Source organism: Stegostoma tigrinum, chromosome 35 (genome assembly GCF_030684315.1).
Source record: "Stegostoma tigrinum isolate sSteTig4 chromosome 35, sSteTig4.hap1, whole genome shotgun sequence".
NCBI lineage: Eukaryota > Metazoa > Chordata > Chondrichthyes > Orectolobiformes > Stegostomatidae > Stegostoma > Stegostoma tigrinum.
The window spans coordinates 3,987,476-4,014,958 of NC_081388.1; the positions used below are offsets into that span (position 1 = coordinate 3,987,476).

General features: G+C 42.0%; 1 protein-coding gene across 13 annotated transcripts in view; it reads left to right on the forward strand.

Moving 5' to 3' along the window:
- The window catches only part of pnpla6 (patatin-like phospholipase domain containing 6), a 170,928-nt gene that overhangs the window by 127,699 nt on the left and 15,746 nt on the right, over window positions 1–27,483 (forward strand). For 10 of the 13 annotated variants that reach the window (XM_059639836.1, XM_059639834.1, XM_059639840.1 and 7 more), the window contains 4 exons: window positions 12,294–12,413; window positions 23,359–23,507; window positions 25,778–25,930; window positions 27,286–27,402. In XM_059639836.1, the coding sequence (XP_059495819.1) occupies window positions 12,294–12,413; window positions 23,359–23,507; window positions 25,778–25,930; window positions 27,286–27,402 (539 nt within the window). Of the gene's footprint in view, window positions 1–12,293; window positions 12,414–14,866; window positions 14,984–23,358; window positions 23,508–25,777; window positions 25,931–27,285; window positions 27,403–27,483 lie in introns of all 13 variants that reach the window. The other 3 variants (XM_059639833.1, XM_059639832.1, XM_059639843.1) reach the window with 2 other exon arrangements.

The following is a 27,483-nucleotide window of genomic DNA, read 5'->3' on the forward strand; positions in this document are numbered from 1 at the left end:
TTTTGTGGGTGTTCGAATAATAAGTGGGGAAAATCCCAATACTTTTGATCAGTTTTACAGGAATGCTTCCAAATCTGTTTGGCTGCCCTGCATCATTCGGCAGAGATCTGTTTGGAGGGTGATCTGTATAGGCAAGACAATGCCAGCATTACCAGGATCACTCGTTTATTTAGGCTTGCATGATCATTAAGTTATCTTTAACGTGGAACACTCAGATGTATTGCCTTTTTTTATTTCTGAGCATCTTCTGAACAATTGCTTCATCAAAAAAAGTAAATCATCATCTCTAATGAGTCTGCAGATGAATCAAAAGCCCTGCCATTGTTTAAGGGCAGTTGCATCCTGTGACAGGGGATGATGAAAGGAGAAGCCCAGTTGATCTGAATGGCTGTGTCCAGCGTGAAACATGCCTGCTTTGCATTGCAAGTACCCATGTGCTGTGATTTGTGTGGGAACTGGCTCCAGGTGCTTGGTGTTGACCAGAATTCTGGCCATGTATCATCTGCAGTGTGGCTGTGGGTTTGTTGTTCTGGAATACTGGCTGTGCCCATTTTAATTGGATTTTGTAACCGCTTCACTGTAGGTCATCTGCTAGAGAACATCAGGGCAGCTTGTTGAGAACATTACTGCTGACGGCGTGCAGAGTTCGCTTGGCTCCTTCTTCACCCTGTTCTGTGGCAAAGATTTTGTCTTTGTCTCCACTCCCCAACCCCAGACTCATCCCCCAACCCTCAGTCCATTATTTTCAGTTACTGCTTTGGAGATTTACATCCCCAGATCCCAAACAGCCTGACCAGTTTCTGTTGGCGTATCTCATACAAGTGTGTTACAGTAGCCTATCTCTGTACTCGTTAAACTAAGCCAAAGAGGCAGAAGACACCAGTTAAAACGTGCAATCATCAGTACAAAATGTCAATTTAATTTGGGAAGAGTGGCACAGATTTTAAAAAAAATCTTCAGTGTTGAGAAGAAAGGTAATAGGTGACTAAAAGTTGCATTATTATCTGTAGTCTGCCTCATAATTGAAATTCTGAAGTTAAAGGAATATTGCTGAGTGTTCCCCTTTACTGATGACATAGAGTGGTTTTATCATGAACTTCCATTGATTAAACTGAAGCAGATGGAGCCTTAACAACACACAGAATCCATTCTGTTCTCTTCAAATTAGACACATAACTGGTTAAAATCTTTATTGAATTTGGGGTGATTTTCTAAAGGTCTACTCGTGGGCCTGGTGGTGGAGGGGACGCGTGCTGGCCTCCTTTGTTAAAACTCCGATCTGATTCTGTCACTGATACAAAGCTGAGCTGTACTGGGACATTGCTATCCACAACTCCTTGTTCTGCCCTTGAGAGTGGAGGTTGTACTGTGGTGTGTAACGCTCGTATATGTCCTTTCCCGTCTTTCCCTGCTTCCCAAAGCTTTTGTTTCTGGCCTCTCATTGTGGTGGTATTGCTTCGTAACATTTGTCAACATCCACATCCAATTCATAACTGCTTTTATTAATCCAAAATTAATCTGAGGGTAACGTTTTCACACAGCGTTGTGTCTTGTCTCCATTCCTTCTCATTACTTAAATACTATGTTTAACCCTTTTGAGTGTCCACTTTCCTTGCATTGAATCAAGTGTTTAGTTTAACCTGCCATTTACAGGCTCTGTAAAATTGCAGTGGTAAGTATTAGACAAGAAGAGTGAACAAACATAGCAAGATTTTAATTCACTTTCTATCTTAAAAACAATCATGTACTACCCTTTCCCTTTCCTGCCCTCCTCCCTCCTTGGAATGTTTCACCATTCAGAGTTTGTGTATTGACTGAATATATTGACAGGGCAGTTAATGGTCTCCCACTGGTCTCTGTAGTTTAGATTCTCGGTACTTAGTGTTCTGATTATCTTCCTTCAATCTCAAGCACATACACAGAGCACCTTGCTAATGCTTGTAAATCGGAGGATAACAGCTCCCAATCTTCCTTCGTTGTCCTGTAGATCTAATAAGTAACCTGGAGTGTTTTGTGAGCTTGCACATTTCCTCTGCCTCGGAGTTACATTCTGTACAGCTATACCTCCCCAGTGTGAGACAATTGTCTTTAGATTCCGCATCTGCATTTAATTTGAAGTAAAAGTTACTTTGCACTGAGGACTTGGTATCAAAAGTGCTGCCTTACTATTTTAAAGACTGTAATGGCAAACGTAAAAAACTCCACTGCAGTCTACAACATTGGCAGCAACTAGTGACTGGGCTGAATGAATTCTTCCAATATCTCTTAAATTTCTTTACAAAAGTTTACACCTTATAGGTTTGCTCCTGCATAAGGAACAGTGGCTGACCTTTGGTTCCCCAGGGCCCTGCTTCCCTTGACCTCAGCAAAGTAAAAAGCTCATCCATTGCTTTGTGGTGTCAGACTGAGCTATGGTGTTATCCTTTCACTGTTGTATGTCAAGCAGGACATGGTTAATTAGTAAAACAATTCCCTCCAGCTTAATTAGTAGCTTAATCGAGTCATGGTATTATTCTACATGAAAATGAGTTTGTATTTTGACATGCAGCATCATTAAGTTAGTATTACTGCAGTTCATACTTGCATTGATATTCTTGCAAAGGAGAACATAGCGTTGTAGCAACTTGCATCCATGAACAATTATTGATTGAAAATCAAATGGAATTGCACCAAGTGCCCTGAACACAGCCGAGCTGCAAACTGAGAACTTAATTTAAATGGTAGACAACAGGATGGAAGGTAGAGTGCCTGAGATCCAGGTCCATGATACCATCGCTCAGGATCAGGAAGTACCACATATTTCATGTTGCCATGCAGAGATATGCATCTGCAGTGGAAATCCCACACTACTTGGCAGGACTCGGACATTAATGCACTGATCGTTCTGAGGAATCATGGATTATAAATTGCAGACTAAAGGAGGCGATGCTCTTGGATATTCTGCAGGAGATACGGGGCGGAACTGCATCATAACTGCTTTGACAGGGAGAACAGATAAATGCTGACCAGATTCAGCACAGAGCTTTGGAAATACGCATACCCTGCCTCATAGCAGTGTGTTTAAGTGCACCATCAAAATGCCACAACAGTAGATCATCAGTGCAAGCTACTAAGTACCAGCCTAAAGTGAAGAAAACAGCAACATTTGTAGATTGGCCCGTGGGGGTCCTGTTGTTGAAGACTTCCAGTCAACACAGGAGATTGCACGTAACCGAAGTAGGAGAAGTCCACAAGTTAGAAATTATTTACTGCTTTTGCACTTTCTACTAAGTGCTCCATGGTGGCTTTATTTCTGGTGAAAGATACTTTTCGCGTGCTTCCGCTTCGAGCATGCTCTCTGCTAAGGGTCTGCTGCTCTATCAGAAGTGCTGTATTTTGGATGAGATGTTAAGTCAATCACCTGGCCCCTCAGCTGGAATCATGTTCTCCTCATTCTCAATTAATTATCCTTCAACCAACATCACCAAATCACCCGAACTGGTTATTTAGCTCATCTTCGTTTTGGAATCCTGCTGGGCACAGATCGCCTGTTGTATTTTCCCATTCTACAGTTGGGGTATTTTGCATCAAGTTCCTGGATCTCCCTCCCCAAAATCATTGCAGATATACCTACTCCAAATGGCCTGCAGCAGTTCAGAAAGGCAGATCCCTCTACCTTCTCATTGTGAAATAATTGCTGGCCTCGCCAACATCCAATGAATGAATGAATGAATGAAACAAAAACAGCAGTTACTTGATGTAATGTCCTGAGAATGAGAGAAATGCTATCCACTTACAGCCAGTACTTTTCATATTGTTTATTTTGTCAACTTTTCTGAATTCAAAACACCAAAGGCAGTTATTTCAGTTCTCATTAGCACTCAGTCATGGAGATATACAGCACAGAAGAAGGATCTTCAGCTCATCAAGTTCATACCAGTCAATAATAACCACCTATTTGTTCTAATCCCATCTTCCAGTACTTGGCCCATAGCATTGTGTGCCTTGACATCCTAATGCTTCTTAAGTATTATGAGGGTTTCTGCCTCGACCACTCCTACGGGCAGTGAGTTCCAGGCTCTCACCAACCTCAGAGTGAAAAAAGTTTCCTCACAATTTGTGCAAACTCTATGACCCTGATCAGTGATTTCTCCACTAACGAGAAAGATTTCTTCCTGTCAACACTGTCTGTGCTCCTCATAATTTATATATCTCAATCATGTCCCTTGTCAATCTCCTCCGCTCGAAGGCAAGCAACTGTAGTTTGTCCAATCTGTTTTCATAACTGAAGCTCTCCACCCCAGGCATCATCCTGGTAAATCTCTGCAGCTTCTCCAGTGATGTCACATCCCTCTTATAACATGGATTGCATAATTACACACAATACTTTGGAAGACTCCTGCCTACTACATACTACAGTGTAGACGTGAGACATTATGACAATGTCAGAAGCACTTTGGGTAAAGCAAAGAATACCTGTTTCATGACGCAGGCTCTATATGATTGACCCTTCGCCAGCTGATAATTTTCTACCCCACATGGACTGAACCTAATTCTTTCCATTCTTTAACAGATCATCAAAAGTGATGGATTTTCAGAGACAAAAGGGCACTCCAAACCTGTGTTGGTGAACTCATTAACAGTTTTGTACTCCTCTAACTCTCTTCCTACACCCCCTCTATGTATCTTCCTGCAGGGTCTCAGATTAGACACTGTGTGCAGACCTTGTATAAGGACAGCAATACATCTTGTTTTGCAGTTGGTCACCCTGGCCACACATCCCAACACGTTTACTTTCGCCACCATCTTACTGCCCTGGTTTGCAAACTTTGGATGAGTGTACTTTACAACAGGTTACACTTGCACTTAACTGCTTCCTTCATGGCCCCATGTCGTGCTGGCCATTAGACTTTGCCACCTGTGTTTTACTAATTCTGTCATCTGGATCTGCTTCTAATCTCTTCTCAGGTCCAGATATACAACACAGATCTTTGTATTGCCTATGAGCTATGGGCAGATTCCTTTGACAGCTTCATCCAGATCAAGATGGCACCGCAAAAACACTCTCTGTGCAGCTGCTATAACACTTCCCATGTTATGTCAGTGTTACTACAACAACCTGGCCCCCTGCCCAACGAATCAGCTTGACCACAAACTCGTGAAGTCTCAGTAAGGTTGCACTGTTAGTCGGTTAAGGAATGCACTCATTCAGAAGGACATTATTTCGTGGCATAATGTTAAACAGCTTTTTGAAAATCAGTTAAGCAATGTGAGCTCAAGCACCTGAATGCAGTACCTAGAAACTTTCCAGGACAGTGGCTATGCGGACGTGTAAGAGTTGAAATGGTCGTCCTGATTCAAGCAGGCAACAGAAAACTGAAAGAATTGCTGATGTTGGAAATCAGAAACACAAACAGAAATTGCTAGAAAAACTGAGCAGGTCTGGTAGCACCTGTGGAGAGAAAGCAAAATTAATGTTTCAGGTCCAGCGACCTTTCTTCAAGAAGACAACCGATTCTTCTGAAGCCTCAGCACCTGTCTCCTTGACCTTGCGCCCTAACTCTCTCCCTACCTTCCCTGTCCATCAGCTTTCTCTGCATGGAAAACTTTGGGATGGTAAAGTGCTACCTCGATGCACTTGTGAAAATACCGTAAATCATGACAAGATGATGCAGGAACAACATGTCAATTAACTATATCTGTCTGGAAAGTGTGGGACCTGCGACACTACACATTCACTGTATAAGAAACTAACTGAGTATGGTTGGATTTTATTTGGTGCCTTGGGCCTGGACATTTTTTTTAAAATTGATTCATAGAATGTAAGCATTGCTGGCAAGGCCAGCATTTATTTCCCATCCCTGAAATCCCTTTGAATTGACACCAGAGAGGTACCTTCTTGAGGTGCTGTACTCTTGGTGGTGCAGGGATTCCCACAGGACTGTTAGTTAGTGACTTTCAATATTTAGACCCAGTGAGGATGAAGGGATGCCGAGTAATTCCAGATCAGGATAGATGTGTGACTTCATTTTGAGGAGATAATGTTCCCATGCACAAATGCCAGATCCTCCTCAATGGTAGAGATCATGGTCTGGAAGTGGTTATTGAAGAAACGTTTGAGCTGCTGCCATGCGTCTTTTTATAATAGGTTCACACTGCAACCAAATTGCATTGTTGATGAAGGGAGTAGATGCTTAAAGTGGTGGCTGGCTAGGAGTCAAGTGGGCTGCTTTGTCTTGGATAGTATCACCTGTCTTGTGTTGTTATATCCATATTCATTGAGACAGGTGGTGAATGTCACTTGCCTTGTACCTTGTAAGTGGTAGGCACGCTTCCTGGAACCAAGTGGGTCAGCCAGCTTCTAACGTTCACTGTTAGCTATGTGTTTATGGCTGGTCCAGCTAAGTTTCTCGTCATTGGTGATCTCTCAGGATATTGAATGTGAGTAGCTTGCTGATGAAAATCCATGAAGTATCAAAGGATGTTGGTTAGACTCTGACTTGGGAATGGTTATTGAGTGATGCCAGTGTTGTTTGCCACTTTACAGTATGCAGTTGAATTTGACAGATCTTTCTGTGTGTCAACCCAGACCGCTCTGTTATGTGAAAAATTGCAAGTAGAACCAAAAAGAAAGCAAAACACTGCCGATGCTGGAAAGTTGGAATTAAAACAAAGTGCAGGAGAAACTTAGTATGCCTGGCAAAATCTGCAGACAGAGAAACAACGTTTTTGAGTTAAATATGACTCTTCTTCAGAACACAGTATAGGGGCAGTGACAGATCTCAGTACCTGTATTGTTTCTGTCAACTAGCCTGATCCTGCCATCGATGCATCCAATTCTTGGATGGGATCTTTTCACTGTCAGTAGCCCCAGCAATCTGAAGGCAGTCCTGCAGCAGCTAGAGAGGAAATTGGAACCCACAGATTGGACCAACTCCTGGAGTGAAGACCTCTTCTCAGCCTTCAGGAAAACAAAGGGAGTGAGAGGAGGGACCCATCAATCCCTCAATTTACAGCTTTTGAAGTCATTATTTACTACTCTCAGTCTACTGTCATGATTCCATTGGTCCTCTCAGGCAACAGGTTCTTGAGGAACGGCCGAGCCGGGGGAAGCAGGTAAAGGTAGTGAAAAGGCAGTAGGCTTTGCTGTCCAGATTCCCCTTGGTCTTCCAGTGCTAGGGTGGATGCTGATCCACTGTATTCAGAAGCAATCTGCTTCGGGTATTTTTTAACCTTGGGAACAATGTTTTATGGCCCCACCTATTCCCAAGGAGTTAAGTGTCCTCATGTCTTTCCACAGAGCTGAAGGGTTCCGCTGGATTTTGTTGCTGTTCTTTTAACGTTTGCCACTGGATGTCCCCCTTCCATTGGTGGATGATCAGAGCAGTGAAAGCACTTTTGGCTCGGTGGCACCTCCAATTCGCAGAAACCCACGATGCAGAATTGCAAAAAGGTGTTGAAACCTAGTTGGTTTCTCAATACCTGGGTCATCTTTAAGGCTTCTTGCTATTGTTGGAGTACTCACCAACAGTCTTTGAAGCATTTGGCACCAAATTAACCATATGGCAGCTCCTGTATCTGGTACATCTTTGTTTCAAAAGGACACATCTTTTAACTGAAATATTGAAGTGAAAAGACCAAGTGGAGCTCTTCAGTGCAAGGAAGTTGTTGAAAACTAATCAAAAGTTAAAAGTTGTTTGTTCTCAAAATGAATGTTGAAGGCATGAATTTTCTAAACTCTGATTCAGTGGGTTAGACTAGAAGCCAATAGGTGAGAACCAGTCTAAAGCAATGCAAAGAAGCTTGGTTTTCCTCAGCAGTTGCTGTCTCCTCTATTGTTTGAAGATCTAAGTCTGCAAAGAGGGATGCACTAACAAACACCATGTCATCATACTGTGTGAGGTTTAGAACCAAGATCAGCAATAGCACAAGTATAGTTCCACCAGCTCACCCTGTCTCTTTAAACCAGTTGCACTATCGAAGTGAGTTTGGCTGCGAGACACTGGCACCTCCATTAGTTTTGATTTCAGTTTAAATACTCATTTGCGTAGTCATTTAGAACTGAAAGGCAGCTAACCCCCTAAATGACATTTGTATCAAGTTCACAGACTGCCATGTCTGACTTATATTTTATTGACTTTGCCCCTGATGTTGTGAGGAAGCAGGTTATTTTCAATTCCTGTACTCTATTTGACATGTGATCTTAGGTCAAACTAGTCACGATCCAGCCCTTGGTAGGTATTCCAGTGTGACGTCCAGTAGCAACTGATAATTATGGAAAAAAAACCCTCTCTCTGCCTTGCATATAAGATCTAATTCACGTAGTTAAGTTGTCATTGTCTTTGTCTGAAGGACCAACCCTTGAAATGCCATGCACCAGTGCTGATTACTTTTTTAAATGCCTTACTTAAAAGGAGATTCAGTGGAGGAGTGGGGTCAGTCCCCTCAGTGTAAATTGTGTACACAACTGTTTGAGCCATTAATGTGCTTCTGATTGGGAGCTTTCAGTTCGACTGTGTGAACACACTGACTTTATCAAAGATATTTTAATATCCTACATCTTCCAAAATTGTTCCATTAAGTCAGTTGCACATGTTTCAAATAACTCTCTTTAGGAGAACCAAGAAAACTTTTCCCTCTCAGCCTGCAGAACAGCTGAACTTAGTCCAGCAGTGACATGGAAGCTGAATGAGTCAGGAAGGCAATGAGTTCCCAAACCTTGCATTGCATTGAATGGAAAGCAGTAATAATCATGCAGCCAGCCCTATGAAATATAATAAAGAAAACTCTGCAAGCAGTAACAGTACCTCTCAATATCTCACACACTTTTAGAAACAGATGATCTGTTGTACATGCCTTAATGACCCAGTCACAAAAAAGACTGAAATCATTCTCTGCTAATAAAATGTGAGGCTGGACGAACACAGCAGGCCAAGCAGCATCTCAGGAGCACAAAAGCTGACGTTTCGGGCCTGCTGTGTTTGTCCAGCCTCTCATTTTATTATCTTGGAATCTCCAGCATCTGCAGTTCCCATTATCTCTGAATCATTCTCTGCGACTGTTTTTACCTTTTATCATTTTACTAATGATTAGTGAACAGTATTAATACTGGGCAGCGAAGCACCAAGTGGGTGTAGATTGCAACTTGAGTGAAGGTTAAAAGTTAACACAAAGTTAAGTTAAAGTGTACATCTACAGAGAGAGAAAACAGCAAATCTCCTAGATGAAGAGGGGTGGTGGTGATATTGAAAGAAGTCTTTGCTTCAGTTTCTACTAGGGTGTTGTCATGTGTCTGCTGCCCTTGTCTTGGGTTCTGGAGGTGACTGGTTTGGGAGTTGCTATCCAAGGTGCCTCGATGAATTGTTTTAGTGCATCATGTAGATGGTACTGTTGTGCATCTGTAGTGAAGGAAATGAATGTTGAAGGTATTGGATGGGATGCCAAACAATTGTTTCCCAAACATCTGTCCTGGATGTTGTTGAGCGTCTTGAGTGTTGTTGGAGTTGATCTCATCCAAGCAAGTCGGGGGGATATTCCGTCACACTCTTGACTCATGCCTTATATATGGTGGACATGCTCTGGGGAATCAGGAGGTGTTTCTCTCACACGTGGGATTCCTAGCTTCTGACCTGCTCTTGTAGCCATAGTTCTGGCAAATAGTAATGCCCAGAGGTTGATGTTTATGAACAAGAATATGCAATAAAAAATAATACTTGTCTCAGAAGGCAATGAGCACATTTTGTAGACGAGACTTTATGCCTACAAGTACAGTAGAATTGCTTCAAGAAACAACCAGATATGAAGACAGGAACTGAGAGTAGAGAATTATTTAGAGAAAAAGTGCAGAAAACTGCAACACAAAGGTACTTTGGGGATCTTGTACATGAGACACTGAAAGTTAGCACATGGGCAGCTGGGAACCAAGAAGGCTAATAGAATGTTGGCCCTTATAATTTTTTTTTTATTCATTCACGGGACAATGGCATCACTGTCTAGGCAGCATTTATTGCTGATCCCTAATTGCCCAGAAGGCAGTTAAGAGTCATCTACATTACTGTGGGTCTGGAGTCACATATTGGCCAGACTAGGTAAGGCAGATTTCCTTCCCTAAAGTAAATTAGTGAACTAGATGGGCTTTTCCAACATTCAACAATAGATTTATGGTCATCATTCGATTCTTCATTCCAGATATTTATTGAATTCAAATTCCACCATCTGCCTTGGTGGAATTCGAACTTGAGTCCCCAGAACATTATCTGGATCTCTGGATTAACAGTCCTGCGATAATATCACTCGGCCATTGCCTCGCCTGTTTTAGTGGGTTGGAGGGTAAGAGTAGAGAAGTCTTACTCCAAAAGTATAGGACGCTAGTGGGACCTCATCAGGAATACTGAGAGCAGTGTTGGTTCCTTTATTGATAGAAGAATACCATTTCATTGGAGGCAAGTCAGAGAAGGTTCACTTCACTAGGATGATCCCTGGAAAGGGTCCCTGGTCTTCTGAACAATGGCTAAACAGGTTGGGACTCTATCATTAGAGTTTAGAATAAGGAGAGGTGATCTCATTGAAACATATAGAATTCTTAAGGGGCTTGTTAGAGTAAATGCTGAGAAGATACTTCCCCTCATTTGGAGAGCCTAGGACCAGAGGGCACACTGTCAAAGGAGCCCCAACTTAAGACTGAGATTGGGATTTCTTCTGAGGACTGAGTCTCTTTGGAACTCCTTGCCAAGGAGAACTTTGGAGTCCTTGTTAATATTTAAGACTAAGATGGTTAGATTCTTGATCAGTCAGGGAATTGAGGGTTATGGTGAAAGGGCAGGAAAGTGGACGTGAGGAATGTTGGATCTGCCAGGATCCTATTGAATGGCAGAGCAGTCTCGAGGGGCTTAATAGCCTACTGCTATTCCTGTTTCTTATGGTCTCAGTAGATACTGTGGCCTTATGAATCTGTTTTGCTTTTCAATGAGATTGTTGCTGATCTAATAGTGGATTCAGTTCTGCTCTTCTGTTGACCATTGGTACCTTTTCATTGCCTTCTTTAAAAATATTTAAGTCTCCATTGCTGTCTGAAAGAAGACAATTCTATAGATTAACAACCTGCTGAGGAATGATTTTTTTATTTGCTTTTTAAATGGGAAACTCCTCATAAATAAGCTGTTTCCTCTTAAATTATAATCTATGCCTTAAAAAAAGGGAAACATCCTCACAACACCCACCGTGTCAATCCATGTAATACAATAAGTTCATCACTCTGTTCTAAACTCGACAGATACATGTCCAACCATTCCTCGTGAAATAATCCTCTTACTCTGGGAATGCGTCTGTGAAGAGGGCTGTGTGGGCTCTCAGGAGGGTGAAATCAGCTTAAAGGATACATATTAGATATATCTGTTCTGGAGAAGTATGTAGTGCGATTTGAGAGGAAGGAGGAGAGGATTAAACACTGACTGATAAAACTTTAAAAGGACCAGAGGAACAGAGCCTTAAAAGTGGCAAGGCAAGTCAGTCAAGTTGCAGTTGTGATAAATAGAAACTCTAGTACAAAAGCAGAGAGGTAATGTCCATCTTATAGGTGTGAACTTTGATTACTGTTAATTGTTTTAGGTAAAGTATGAGGGAAGATATGAAGAGGATGCGGAAGAGACTTAACAGACAATTACAGAAGATTATAAACAGATCTTAAAACCAGAAAAGAAACCTTCAAGAATTATGAGAAAATTATGGGGGTTGAGCGAATGTTCTGTTTTTCAAAAAAAAAGTTTGTGGATGTTCTGCCCCAGCCCACACATACATGCTCACCATCTCACAGTGGAATTTTATTTTCTAACAAGATCCAAAGACAACAGTGGAGAACTAGCTATTTCATGGATCAAAGTCATCTTAACATAACAGCTAGGAGGGTAGGGGAACAAAATCCGTTTTTCGTTCTCCCTTTTAGGTTTCTTTCTGCTGTGTCCCCTTCTCCCTGTGATTGAACTGCAGTTTAAATTGATTTGACTTTATATCCAGCCAAAGCCCCTTGATATCGTGTACTGCTATTTGCTCATATACTGTCTGTATGTCTTTCAGAAATTAAAGCAATATTTCCTTTGCCGTTTTAGGCACTTTCTTGAATGTATAATCTTGTGGGATGGCAGAAATGTTCAGCAGGGCTTACAGGGAGCTTTCTTTGATATTTGTTGCTGTTATGACCCTTTCTCCCCATTTGTTCTGATGGCCACAATCATGCTTGTTCCTCCCTGCCCCTCTATTCCTTCTGATTCCTCTTCTCTCCTGTGCTGTTCGTATTCTTACTCTTCATCTTCATCCAGCAGGCAGTATCTGGCGTTACGTCAGAGCGAGTGCATCTTACGTCCCTTATTTGCCTCCTCTCTGTGACCCCAAGGACGGGCATTTGCTTGTGGATGGCTGCTATGTAAACAATGTCCCAGGTCAGCACTACAATCGCTTCCTATCTACACTGGCCCACTAGGGACATTGGATACTTGGGGCTCAGAAGGAAATTTGAGCATTTGTCTGTTTGAAATCTCTATAATGCTATTGACATTGAGTATCTGATTATATTACAGCTCCTGAAAGTTGTGGGTAAAGTAGTGATTAAACACTGGAAGCCAGCAGTGATAAATGTATAATTCAGTATGCAATACTGGTTATAACTTAAACTGTAATTGGCTGAAAATGTATTCAATGTTAAGCAGTTCTGTGATGTATGCTACCTTGTTTCCTTCTGAACCAAGTCTTTCTAAGAAGGTTTATTATCCTCCAGCCCAGCAATTAGGAGGTGGTGGATAAATCTTGTGTCGGGACCACAACACACTCTTTTTTTGTCAGCTGTGCTGTCAAACACTAATCTGTACAGCATCAAGGGGTCATGCAGGCTGACACCAGTTCTTCGGCCCAGGGCTTCTCATCATTTCTCATGTAATGAGTGAGTTGTCCTGTCGTTCACCAGGTAGCTTTTCAACTTATTCTTATTTTGATTCACAATTCAATTTTAAGTTTACTGCTTCGTAATTCACTTTGCATTACTGAATAGACATATAGAAACATCCTCCCAAAAATTAAATCGTTCCAAAACCGAGCTGTCCACCTGAATTGTCAGAGAGCCACTCGTAAACTACACAATTAAACCAAATTCCAGTTGGTTCACCATTTACAGTGGAATCCTGTTCTCTGCAATAAACTCGATTTTGATTAGAATGCTTTTGGCAGATTATGCAGATCAGCAAGATGCTTAATTTTTCAATCAACGTTTGCTTGTGATTGTCTCTACTTTTTTTAATTGGGTAGGCCTATTTTTGCTTTAAGTGGTGAGTAGCAGTAACCTCTAAGAAATAAGATTAAAGCTGGAGTTGTGAGTTTAATCATTTCAAATCATATTGCAAGGCAAAGGAAACAATTTTCAAACAACGAGTGGTTAGGGCCTGAAGAAGACTGCCTGAGCATTTGGTGGACGTAGGCTCAGTTAAGGCATTCGGAAGAGAATTAGGTGTTTATTTGAGAAGAAACCATAAGCAGGGTTACAGGGAGAAAGGTAAGAGAATGACGCAAAGTAAAGGCCTACAAAGACACGATGGGCTAACCTCTACCTCCTATGCTGTAATCATTCCATTTCTTTTGAAGATTGATGTAACAACTTGCATTTATAGAGTTCCTTCAACAGAATGAATGTACTAGAGTGCACAAACGGTATGGTTACAGAGATGGTGATTGGGGGTAGCAATAGGCTTCCTGTTGTCTATATTACTGCTTGTATTGAATTAAGCTTCATTGACCCTGCTGACAATCCTCACTCTCAATGGGTAGGTGATTTAATGTTTGGTCTAAAGTGTTAGAAATTAAACAGTCTGCCAGCGAAGGAGAGAAGAGGTGTGGAGAGATTAGGGAGGAAATTCTAGAGCCTCAGCAGGGGGCATGGCTACCAATAGTGGGAGAGACGAACAAGAACAGAATTAAGAGACCGTTTGGTACAGAAGGGCTGGAGGAAGTTACAGAGCTGAGGAATGCTTTTCTTTTAAAGAAGAAAGGTTGTGTATATGTTTGAATGCACAGAACAGCATTTGGTATGAGGCAGTGGTTGCTAACAGAAAGTTGAGTAAAGCACTCAAGCATCTTGTAAAGAGCTTGTTTCGGAGTGTTGCTTTGTATAACTTCAAGGCATGGAGAGAAGGGAGACCATCTTCAATAACCCTGATATAGATCTGCTGGACTGAAGAAAACAATGTGTTAAAGTGCTTTGGGAAGTGGACTACAAAGAAAATAGTTGAACATGATTAGGAAACTGTAGAGTCTGGACGGAACATATTGCATACAATTCTGTTTCCGTAAAATGTTACAGAGGAAAGATTTCAAGAAGGAAGAGGAAGGCAGAGAATATCAGTACTGGATGGCTTGGAATTTAAAGGATTAATTGGCAGAGGAAAAGGAGAGATGGAAAGATTACCAAGAGCCAAGACCTTGTCTTTGAGCAGAGCACACAAGGCAATGAGATGATCAACAAGTGTGTAAATTGCCCATAGAAATTGCATGCTCGTGGATTCCACTGTAACTAAGCATTATTAATCAGGAGAGTGAGTAGTTTTTGGCGGTTCAGCTGGTTATCTTAAAGGAGCAATTCTCACATGAGTTGTTCAGAATGTTTTCCCCCAACAGTCTGCCACTCCTACCACCTCCCAGAATGTGGGTTTGCAGCAGAGTTTATTCTGCAGTTTTTATGATGCTGTGCAGATTTCCTCGGCCTGTGAGTTGAATGCTGTGATCTCCCCTTCTCCACTCCCTCTGCACGAACCACACAGTGTGTGCTGAGGAAGTGGAAAAGGGCGGCAGGTCACGCGCACCTGTGCTCTTCTAGGCCTCTGACTGCATTTGTTCCTCGTGTGGTTAGGCTCGCTGTGGCGGTACGTGCGAGCTAGCATGTCCCTCTCGGGCTACCTGCCACCACTCTGTGATCCAAAGGATGGACATTTGCTCATGGATGGAGGATACATCAACAACCTTCCAGGCAAGTATGTGACGTTAGGATAGCGGAGGCAAAAGGTGAGACCTAAATAAGCTTCTCATAAGCAAAGTACATAGAAGCCTCTGTATTCCTCAGATCAAAATGTTCTTTTTATAAATTAGTGCAGCCCCAATGCAGCCATACAAAAAGAGATGTGCCCACTCACAGTTGTTGATGAACCATCCTTATTTCAATCTGTCAAAAATCTGACTCACTTTGCAGCCTTCACAGCTCAAACCCAGATGCTGATACAAGCAGGAGATGTTTAATCATAATCCAATGATGGAGAATTAACCTACTGTTGATATGGGATGGTACGGTTCACGTACTTCACTGTGGCAGCAGATTCAGTGCAGCCTAATGCCCAGGCACATTTCTCCTCTCCCTTCATCACCTGGTCAGCAATAATGGAGGCATCTTCATTTAAAGAGTCAGTGATCGCAAGCAATTATTAGCATATGTTCTGCAAAATTGATGCCTCTGATGCTCAATGTTCACACTATCAGCGAGAGGGAATGCGATTAATAAACCATGTGGATTGTGTTAATGAAATTTGACAGGTCTCATTACAAACTGGGGCCTGGTGTATGAATTGCATTCTCTTTAGTGTTAGCTCACAGAGGTGGACATTCAGAGGTCGTGAACAGGGGATTTGGAGGAGTATTCTGGCTGACCTGAAGAATGATGGTAATTATTGTTTCCTGTTCATCACACTTTTATGATCAGGATTTTATCCCTACTTGCCGCATACAGTGTAGCTTGGGATTTCCCAGTCCATTTATGCGCAAAGTTTGGATGCTGCTCCAGACCCAGACCCAAACCCATTACTGCCATTTCCAGCTTCCCAGTTTTTCTTAAACACCTTTCCCTTTTCCTGTTCTTGTCTGCTCTTTCTATCAGCATTTAAGGGAAGATAATAACCATAGTGGTAATGCCACAAGATTAATGATCCAGAGGGCGAGACTAATCCCAGAGAGGCACTAGTTCAAGTCCCACCATGGCAGGTGATGGAATTTGAATTCACTGACAAGCCTGGAATTGGATGCTAGTCTCAGTAAGGAAAACCCTAAAGCTTTCTATAGGTATGTCAGGAATAAAAGAATGACTAGAGTAAGATTAGGGCCAGTCAAGGACAGTAGTGGGAAGTTGTGTGTGGAGTCTGAAGAGATTGGAGAGGTGCTAAATGAATATTTTTCACCAGTATTGACACAGAACAATGTTGTCGAAGAGAATACTGAGATATAAGCTATTAGACTAGATTGAGGTTCATAAGGAGGAGGTGTTAGCAATTCTGGAAAGCGTGAAAGTAGATAAGTCCCCTGGGCCCAATGGGATTTATCCTGGGATTCTCTGGGAAGCTAGGGAGGAAATTGCAGAGCCTTTGGCTTTGATCCTTATGTCATCATTGTCTACAGGAGTAGTGCCAGAAGATTGGAGGATAATAAATGTTGTCCCCTTGTTCAAGAAGGGGAGTAGAGACAACCCTGGTAATTATAGACCAGTGAGCCTCACTTCGGTTGTGGGTAAGGTTTTGGAAAGGATTATAAGGGACAGGATTTATAATCATCTAGAAAAGAATAATTTGATTAGGGATAGTCAACACGGTTTTGTGAAGGGTCGGTGATGCCTCTCAAACCTTATTGAGTTCTTTGAGAAGGTGACCAGACAGGTGGATGAGGGTAAAGTGGTTGATGTGGAATATATGGATTTTAGTTAAGCATTTGATAAGGTTCCCCACTGTAGGCTATTGCAGAAAATACGGGATTGAGGGTTATTTAGCGATTTGGATCAGAAATTGGCTAGCTGTAAGAAGGCAGAGGGTGGTGGTTGATGGGAAATGTTCACCCTGGAGTTCAGTTACGAGTGGTGTACCACAAGGATCTGTTTTGGGGCCACTGCTGTTTGTCATTTTTATAAATGACCTGGATGAGGGCATAGAAGGATAGGTTAGTAAATTTGCAGATGACGCTAAAGTCCGTGGACTTGTGGATAGTGCGGAAGGATGTTGCAGGTTACAGAGGGACATAGATAAGCTGCAGAGATGGGCTGAGAGGTGGCAAATGGAGTTTAATGCGGAACACTGTGAGGTGATTCACTTTGGAAGGAGTAACAGGAATACAGAGAACTGGGCTAATGGTAAGATTCTTGGTAGAGTGGATGAGCAGAGGTGTCCATGTGCATAGATCCCTGAAAGTTGCCACCCAGGGTGATAAGGTTGTTAAGAAGGCATACAGTGTGTTAGGTTTTATTGGTAGAGGGATTGAGTTTCAGAGCCATGAGGTTATGCTGCAGCTGTACAAACTCTGGTATGGCCGCACTTGGAGTATTGCGTACAGTTCTGGTCACCGCATTATGGAAAGGATGTGGAAGCATTGGAAAGGATGCAGAGGAGATTTACCAGGATGTTGCCTGGTATGGAGGGAAGATCTTATGAGGAAAGGCTGACAGACCTATAGCTGTTTTCGTTAAAGAGAAGGTTAAAAAGTTACTTAATAGAGACATACAAAAATATCAGAGGATTGGATAGGGTGGACAGTGACAGCCTTTTTCCTCAGATGGTGATGGCTAGCACGAGGGGACATAGCTTTAAATTGAGGGGTGTTAATATAGGAAAGATGTCAGAGGTAGGTTCTTTACTCAGAGAGTAGTAAGGGTGTGGAATGCCCTGCCTGCAACAGTAGTAGACTCGCCAACTTTAAGAGCATTTAAATGGTCATTGGATAAACATATGGATGATAATGGAATAGTGTAGATTAGATGGGCTTCAGATTGGTTTCACAGGTCGGTGCATCATCGAGTGCCGAAGGGCCTGTACTGCGCTGTCATGTTCTATGTTCTATAAAAAATGTTAATGGAACATTGGGAAAGCATTGATGAGATTTGACAAAGCCAGCGAAGGTTTATGAAAGTCAAAAAATGCTTAATAAATCTACTTGAGTGTTTTATGGTTGTAACTAGTGAAATGGATATGGGAGAACCAGTGGATGTGCAGTATTTGGATATTCTGAAGGAACCTCACAAGGGGTTAGTGGGCAAGGTTAAGGCGTGCGGGGATAGGGAATAATATGTAATTCAAAAATTGGTTGACAGATCAGACACACAGTCGGACTGTCTGGGTCTTTTTCCAAGTGGCAGGCAGTGACTGTTGGAGTACCACAAGGATCAGTGCTTGAGCCCCCACTGTTTATGACATATGTAAATGACTTGGATGAGGGAACTAAATACTACATTTCCCAGTTTGCTGATGACACAACTGGGCTAGGATTGATAGCCATGAAGAAGATGCAAGGAGACTTAAGGTGATTTGGGCAAACTGATTGAGTAGGAAAATGCGTGGTTGATGTAGTACACCGTGGCTAAATGTAAAGTTATACACTGTTGTGAGATACAGAAAGGAAGAGTACAGTTTAAATGGTGACATATTGAGAAGTGTGGATGCACAAAGGGGCCCGAGTGTCCTTGTATACCAGTCAATGAAAGTGAACAGAGTGAGCAGCAAGCAACTAGAAAGACAAATTATATGTTGGCCTTCATTGCAAGAGGAATTGATTCAGAAGCAAGGCGGTCTTGCTGCAGTTATACAGGGCTTTTGTGAGCCTGTACTGGAATATTGTAGGCAATTTTGTTATCCCTCCTTAAGAGAGGATGTATTTGCCATAGAGGGAGTACAACACATGTTTGATGCTGGGCATGGCAGGGCTGTCCTATAAAAAGAGATTAGTTCAACTGGGCCTATATTCACTAGAGCTTAAGATATTTGATTGAGACATATAACATTCTAATAGGGTTGGACAGACTAGGTACGGGAGGATGTTTTCTCTGGTTGGGGAATATTGAACAGGGCGCTGAATGTCAGCATATGGGGTAGACCATTTACAACTGAGATGAGGAAACATTTATTCACTCAAAGAGTAGTGAACCTGTTTTCTACTACCGAAGTTTATGGAGGCCAAGTCACTGAATATAGTCAAAAGACCGAGAGATTAATTTTTAGAATTTAGATGTGTTGAGAAGAATGTAGAGAGAGCAATAATGTGGCATTGACATGGTGGACCAGCTATGATCTTGTTGAATGGCAAGTTCAGCCCGCTGAATGACTTATTGCTACTCTTAATTTCTATCTTTTTCTATGTTTCTATATCTGCCACTCCTGATTTGTTCAATTATCCCCTCACCTTCACCCTGAATAAAGCTGCTACCCTCACCCTGGGCATTTCCCCTCAGTAGCTTCCTGCTGCCCCCCTCCCCCCAAAAAATATCCCCAGTAAGGTCTTCAATTCCATTTTCTTTAAGTCCAAGAGACACCTCTCTCCACAGTGCAAGATCATATCTTGGTCCAGTCCTTGTTTGTTAAAGCTGCTCATATTCCAACATTGATCAAGAGCCCAATGACACAAAGATAACCCAAATCCTTAGCTGCTTGCCTCCATTGCAGGTAGTCGCCTTAAAGAGCTTCTACTGTATTGGCATTTCAAATACACATGAGAGGTTTGAGATTTATTTATCACTGTCAGATCAGCTTCCCCAGCTGCTTCCCTCCTCTCTCCATGTCCGCTAGACCAGACTGTCTCTGAGGTTCCACCCTGCTTAATCATTTTTAATCTAACTTCTCTCCTATATCATCTCAAGCCCTCTTCTTTCCCAGCCTTGTACATTAAAATCCATCTCCTCCATGGACTTTATTTCCACTAAACTGCTGATCACCCAACTTCCCTTCTGGGTCTTTGTGTTGAGCTGATGTTGTAAACAGTTCTGTCCATTCAAGTGTTGTCCCTCTCTCCGTTGAATCTGCTATAAATGTCACTTTTCTGCAAGGCAAGACCCTTGATCCATCTTTCCTTACAAACTACTGATTTATCTTCAACTGCCTTTTTTTTCCTCTGAATTCCTTCCAAATATTTTCAGCTCCCAATTCATTGCCCATCTCTCTTGGAATTCCATGTTTGAATTCCTCAGTTAAGTTTCTATCACAGTGCAGAGACCGCTCTTACCAAAGTCACAATTGATTTTCTATCTAACTGTGGTAAAAATAAGGTTTTCTCCTCTTGCCCCTCTCCTTGACTTCTCTGCAATTTTTGATATGGTTGACCATAGCATACTCCTCTAATGCTGCTGAATGATTGTCTATCCAGTTAGGGCTTATACTTTCCCAGCTCCATCTCAAATTATCACCTATAATGGTTTCTCTTCACGGACTACTGCATCTGGTGCTCCTGAAGGATTGATCCTTGATCCTGTCTTATTTCTATCCCTGTCCCTTAAGCATCATCCAAAACACACAAGTCAGTTTCCACACACACGCTGACATCAACCAGCTCTATCTTACAGTCACCTCTCTCGGTTGTTCCACTCTATTTAAGTTCTCAGACTTCTTTTCTGATAATCTCGCACTAGGTGAGAAGGCATGTACTCAAATGAAATATTTGACAGATTGAAACCGTTGTCTTTAGATCCAGATGATGAACTTTGTGCCCTATCCACTGACACCATTTCATTCCCTAGCAGTCTCACAGTTTGCAAGCTTGTCATTACTAGACAGTGACTTCTGATCTCTTATTTATGCCATCATGAAGGTAAACTGTTTACATCATAGTTCTATCCCTTATCTCCCCACCTGCTATCAGCTGCAGAAACCTTCACGCCTTTCTAGAATTGACAATTCCATTGATCTTGGTCAGACACCCATACTCTTATCTGTTTGGAAACTCAAGTTTATACAAAACACCACTGCCAAGTCTTCACTTGCACTACGTCCAGCTGTCTTGACTCACCAATGCACACTGGGCCCTTGTTGAGCAACCCTTTGTTGTTAAAATTTAATTTCTGTTTTCAGAAACCACCCCCCCCCCCCCCCCCCCCCGCCATGGCCTTGTTTCTCCCTATCCCTAAAATCTCCTCCAGCTACACAATCGTCAAAGGTATCTGACCCCTTCTAACTGTGGTCTCCTGAGCATAACCAATTTGAATCAGCCTTTTGCATAAAGTCCAGGGAAGAGATGGGTTTTATTTCCATTAAACTGCTGACACCCGCCTTCCCTTCTGGGCCTCTATGTTGAGCTGATGTAAATAATTCTCCTCGTTCAAGTGTGGTCGCACTCTCTGGTAAATCTGCTACTAATGTCACTTTTCTGCAAGGCAAGACCCTTGTTCCCCCTTTCCTTGCAAGCTATTGATATATCTTCAGCACTTTTTTTTAAATCTCTGAAGTCCTACCAGACATTTTTGACTCCCAAATCATTTCCCATCCACGTTCAACTGCCTGGGACCTAAATTCAAATTTTCTCCCTGAAACTGTCCATCTCACACTTGATCTTTGAAATGGTCTTTACAATCTACCTTTTTGACCAAACCTCTAACAATTTATTGTTAACACCTTTGTTTAAAGCTATTGTTTTACGACACTCCTGTGGAGCACCTTGGCAAGCATTATATGAATGCAGTTTTTTGTAACACAAATTGCCATCTGCACCAAGTGTCCGATGGGTGAAGCTCCATCTCAGCCAGGGAATGTACAGTGCTATTTTAACGGAAAAATACTAGTTCCTTTTCCTCAGTTGGACTGAAATAAATCTTCCAAATGCATTGCTTTATTTATCCCCCTCCTTCAGTCCCTTAGAGCCATGTTATGACCTTTAAAGATGAGCTGGAATCTGGTAGTGTTGCTCTTGGGTCAACCAGCAGCAGGAGGGGAATTGGTAACACGTGAATGTTGAGCATGGGCACACTCCTATTTCTGCATTGTGCAGCTCTCTCCATGCACTCTCTTTCAAGGGCAAATCCAAATTTATTGGAAACTTGGTTCAAAGTGAACTTGTCTAATGATGGAGTAATGACATCTGTGAAATAGGATAAAGAAATCCGTATATTGCTGGATTGAAAAATGATGAATCATTATAGATGTTTATATTGGTAAAGAGTAAAGGCAGTAATGCATTCCAGATTTCAGAACAACACGAACTTTGTGCACAAACACAAGTTTCTGGAACAGTTCAGCAGGTCTGGCAGCACCTGTGAAGAAAAAATATCCCAATTAATGTTTCAGGTCTGGTGACCCTTGAGGAAGGATCAGCAGACCCAAAATGTTAACTCTGATTTTTTTTTTCTTTGCCGTTGCTGCCAGACCTGCTGAGCTTTTCCAGTAACTTATGTTTTTGTTCCTGATTTACAGCATCCACAGTTCTTTCAGTTTTTTATGAACTTTGTGCACTTGTATTCAGTAGCACTCCCATTCCCCTGACCCCTGCCTTGTTAGTCTGTTTTGTGCAACAGCAATCAAATTAGCGTACCAGATTGAGTATGTCAGACCCAAAGTCAACATTTTCTTCTCCTTTAAAATGTTTTTGACTGCATTTGTTGTACACTGCATGATTATTGCAATGTTCAGTACTGGCACATTGCTAAATGCTGTCAACTTTACTTTTCACCATGTTTGGATAATATATATTGGTCTAAACAATTATTTTTGCCACATTACATACCATTTACATTGTTGCCCGCTGGCCAATTTATTTTCTTCTAAATGCGTGCTGGCCAAGCTGTTGTAGGATGACTAATTTATCCACTTGCCAGATTGCTATCTCTCAGCCATCTATTATACACCAGACCTTTAATTACGGATTTCCTGCATCACTTTTATCACTGTTTCTAAATCCCTGGTCAGAACATTATACAATAGCCAAGTTGTTCTGCATTGACCACATAACTTGGCTATACTATGGATCAGCCATGTTTCTTTTCAGTGGCCACATTGCTTATTTTCCTTCATTTTGCTACACAAATTTCTTCCCTGTTTATTTGATAAATATAGTTGCAGGTTTTCAGTCTCCTGAGCACCTCCACCAATGTCGACAGAAATGAACAGAGGTAGCATATTCCCTGTTCCCAACCCTCTTCTGCCATTTATTTATACTGGAATAAGATTACAGGTCCCAAACCCTCCAGTTACATTTGTACAGTGCAGGATGAGATTACTGCCTTTTACTCATATCCAAAGTGTATATTACTACATATAGAATGTATTATTCAGTTTTGGTTTATACAAAGAGATTTTAAACTTGTGCATTAATAGAATTTTTATTTATTATAAACACCAATAAAGTTTCTCTTTGATTCCTCATTTGTCACCTTGTTTAAAGTGGATCACGATAAGTGGAGTACAATGTAACTTGTGTGTATTGACAATGTAATGAGGTTAGAACCTTTGTGTTTAGAACATGATGCAAAAAAACAGGACTGTGATTCTGTAAGTACCAAAATGGCAACAGGGAGTTGTTTGATTGCAGAGAGCTTCATTTGATGGGGAACGCCAGCCTACTGCACAGTGTGCACAATTTGTGTCCTATTCAGTATGACCATTAAATGAATTGTTTTTATTACAGCTGACATCGCAAGAAACATGGGCGCCAAAACAGTGATTGCCATTGATGTGGGCAGCAGGGATGAAGTTGAGCTGAGTAACTATGGAGACAGTCTTTCCGGATGGTGGCTGCTTTGGAAACGCCTAAATCCATGGGCAGAAAAAGTTAAAGTAGGAAAAAAAGCCTGTCTTTCATGCAATTACACGGCGTACTTTTTGTAAAGGAGTTTGGGGAAGGCCGGCTGCTGCAGTGAGAGGGAATCTTGCAAGTGATTTAGTTTTTTCTGGCTGTCCTGCAGCTTCTCAGTCGGGGTGGCAATTGAATGTGGGCTGTGAGGGCCATGCAGACAGCAACCCCATGCCACTCACCACCGCCACCGCTGCCCGAGCCCCATTAAATAGCTGGGGGGTCATATTCACACAGTCACCAAACTAAACTACTCCACACTCACCTGTCTGTAAGACATGGGAACAGGAACCCATTGAATCTGCTCTGCCATTCAATGAGATCAAGGCTGATCTGATAATCCTTAACTCCACTTTTCCCAAAACCCCTATTCCCTTACTGATTTAAAAACTATCTCAGTATTGAATATGTTTGAATGACCCAGTCTGAACAGCCCTTTGAATTAAAGAATTCTATAGATTCTCTACCCTCTGACAGAAGGAATTCTTCCTCATCTCTTGTCTTAAATGGGGGACCCTTTATTCTAGGAGTATGCTGTCTGTCTGGTCCTAGACACACTCATAAAGAAAAACAATCTCTCCTGAAGTATTCTGTAAAGCCAGCTGGGAATTTTGTATATTTCAATAAGGTGTCCTGTTATTCTTCCAAACTCCACGAAGTACTTGACCTCTTCTCATAAGAAAATCCCTTTAAAAGCAGAATTCTACTGAATTAAATCAGTAAGGGAATAGGGGTTTTGGGAAAAGTGGAGTTAAGGATTATCAGATCAGCCTTGATCTCATTGAACGATTCAATGGGTTCCTGTTCCCATGTCTTACAGACAGTTGAGTGTGGAGTAGTTTAGTTTGGTGACTGTGTGAATATGACCCCCAGCTATTTAACAATTCCAATATTTTTTTTTCTAAGAAAGGGGACCAAAGCTGTTCACAGTATTCCAGCTGTGGTTTGACTAGAGCCTTGCTAATAATCACATAAGACCTCCCTACTTTCAAACTCTTTGAAATATATCTTAAGTGACAGTAGAAATACATCACCAGGGCTGAGATTAAGCCATTTTGCTTGTAGTTTTCCCCTTGTTCCTTGTGAAGTGCTTCATTATGTTGTGACAATGCAGCAGGGCAATGATATTGGTGCTGTGTAGGTATAGAATGTCAGGGGGCTTTACTTTCCCAGCTTTGCTACCTCTTGGTATTCCTTTGCATGCTGTCACTTTGCATTTGGAGCTCAGATTTGTGACAGTTCCCAGAATGTTTCTGAATTACCATCTCATTTGTCCTTTAGCGCTGCCTCTCATTCACTCATACCTCTATGTATCTCACTCAGCCACTGTAGCGCATTCTTTCTCATGTACAGGACTGAGCTACCTTGGAGCAGGCATTGAGTGTGAATGCTGTCACGGGACAACGCTTCGGATTACAGGAGCACTGGTCAACACTCGGGTGGTCTAATATTTCTACTCATGAGTAATTAGTAATGAACTGAGAAGTTGAGTGAGCATCTTGGCACCATGTACTAAGCACACTGCATTCCCTCTAGTTCATTAGCTGGTTTTGTTGCCATTGATTTTTGCCAAGACTATAGCATGTGCATCAGGGTTTATGATCAGATCTGGCACCCAGCCATGCATTGATGAAGAAATCTCGCTCATTGTTAAGTGCATCTTGTCACTATTTATTTTACTCTGGCAATGGTGGTGAAGAACCTCGCAACCTTCTTACTAAAAACAGAACATTTACAGGACAAAAAACATGTGCATTCTCAGCATAATTCCTTATGGTACCCCTGTCTGATTGGCAGAGGCAGGGAAGTAAAGCCTGGACCTCTGAGTTTGTAGAGAGGGACCCTACCCCAGAGTGTTGAGGGAGCTGTGGGAGATCTGTGTCCCAGACATTTTGAGGAATAATGAGACATCTGAGAACTGTAATAAAGGTCTACACTGTGTTCAGTGCTGCAGATTAAAAAATGAACGTGTTTCTTGACTGAATGAGAAGCGCCATTTCCATGTTAAACCTGCAGACCTATTTCTGTGCACTTTCTAATGCTCACTTGCTTTCTATTTCCTCTTGTTTTTGTGCTCAGTCTGTCACCTGCCATGTTTCCTCATTTGCTGTAATCAAATTGTACAAAATGCATTTTAGTGCTAATGGAAAGAGATTGGAGCTCTGCTTTGGGAATGGGCATTGGTGTTCATGTCTTGTATGGTGGTATTAACAGATCTCATGTAATGTACCATTGAATATCTGATATGTTACAGGTGCCAGATATGGCAGAAATTCAGTCTCGACTGGCTTATGTCTCCTGTGTTCGACAACTGGAGCTGGTAAAGAGCAGTGCGTACTGTGAATACATCCGGCCACCTATTGACAGGTTCAAAACCATGGACTTTGGCAAGTTTGATGAAATTTATGTAAGTAAACATCGTGTGGTGTATATTTTCAAAGAGTAGTAGAGCAAGCTGGAGGTCATTCAGCCCAGTATACTTGAACTGGCTCCAGAGATGTAGCATAATATAACAGTCTTATTAAAAATATATACCATTGCATGGCCTTCTCCCAGTGCTTGGCTTCCCCCGCCCTCTGCACACCTTTTTACCTTTGTACAGATATGTCTCTGTTTTACAAGATTCTTATTTCTGATGTTCAGAGTTTGGATCGAGGGCACAAGGGGAATGGATGACTACAAAGCCGTCTCAAGGGACTTTCAATGAACGCAATCAGCTGACTGTGTTTACAATATGTGTGGCATGTAAAGCTAGTCTCTATGCTGACGACCAATAAACTGATAGCAATTGTTGTAAAAAGAAAAATCTGATTTGCTGTGTCCTTTAGAGAAGGAAATCCCAGCCAGCCTGGTCTGCATGTGACTCCAAATCTAAGGCAATGCTTTTAACGGCCCTAACTAACTTTCCACATTGAGACCATGGCGGGGATTGACAAAAAAAAGCTGGCCTTGCCTGTGATGCCCACATCCCATGAAAGAAGAAAGAAAAAAATCAGGACGGTATGTGGCTTGGAGGGGATCCTGTAGGTTGTGATGTTCCCATGTGTCTATTCCCCTTGCCCAAAATGGCATAAGGCTAGGGTTTGCGCATTACTGTACTGTGTACTTTTCTGCCACTGAGAATCAGTGATGAAGGGGGTGCACGTTGAACGTGATGGGGTGCCAGTTTAGCGGGCTACTTTGTCCTGGACGTTGTCAAGCTTCTTGAGTGTTGTTGGAGCTGCACTCATCCAAGCAAATGGAAAGTCATAGAGTCAAGTATACCGTCACACCCCCGACTTGTGTCTTCTGGATGGTGGGCTGGCACTGGGTAGATGGGTTTGTTGCTTGTGATACAATTCCCAGCCTTTTGGCTGATCTATTTCGGGTTTTGGTCAGGAGTCACTATTAAGGATGTGGGGAGGATTCAGTGTTATGTGTATATATATCACGTGGTGATGGTTGGCTTCTGTCATGCTGGAGATATACAGGCATTTATGTGGCACAAATGTTACTTATCACTTATTGGTGTAAATCATTAGCAAATTTCCAGGGTTTCAGGTGGTCAGCAATGTTGGTCAATAAAGCAAGGTTGGTCTTTGAGGAGGGGAAGTTCCCCATAATTGGAATCTTTCCTCGGTTCGCCACTGGTCTCTGTACATCACTACTGTTGACCCCAAAGTCCATACTTGCACATGGAGGCAGGAATCTGTTCCTCATGGATTGTGTTGTTTTGCTGGCTGGTGTTGTCCTCCTCTCAGCTCACTTCCTGACTGCCCACAGAATGTCGGATACCAGTACGGAAGGGTGGTCTTCAGTAGCTGGAACAGGGGTGACATTATCGACAAGATGCTAAAGGACCGAAAATCAGTTGATTATTATGAAATCAAGAAGAAGAATGTGAGTAACAGATCCCAGTTTCTAATCTAATACGAGTTTAAAACCACTAGCCTCTTGCTGCAGGGGGCTAGTATATTAATT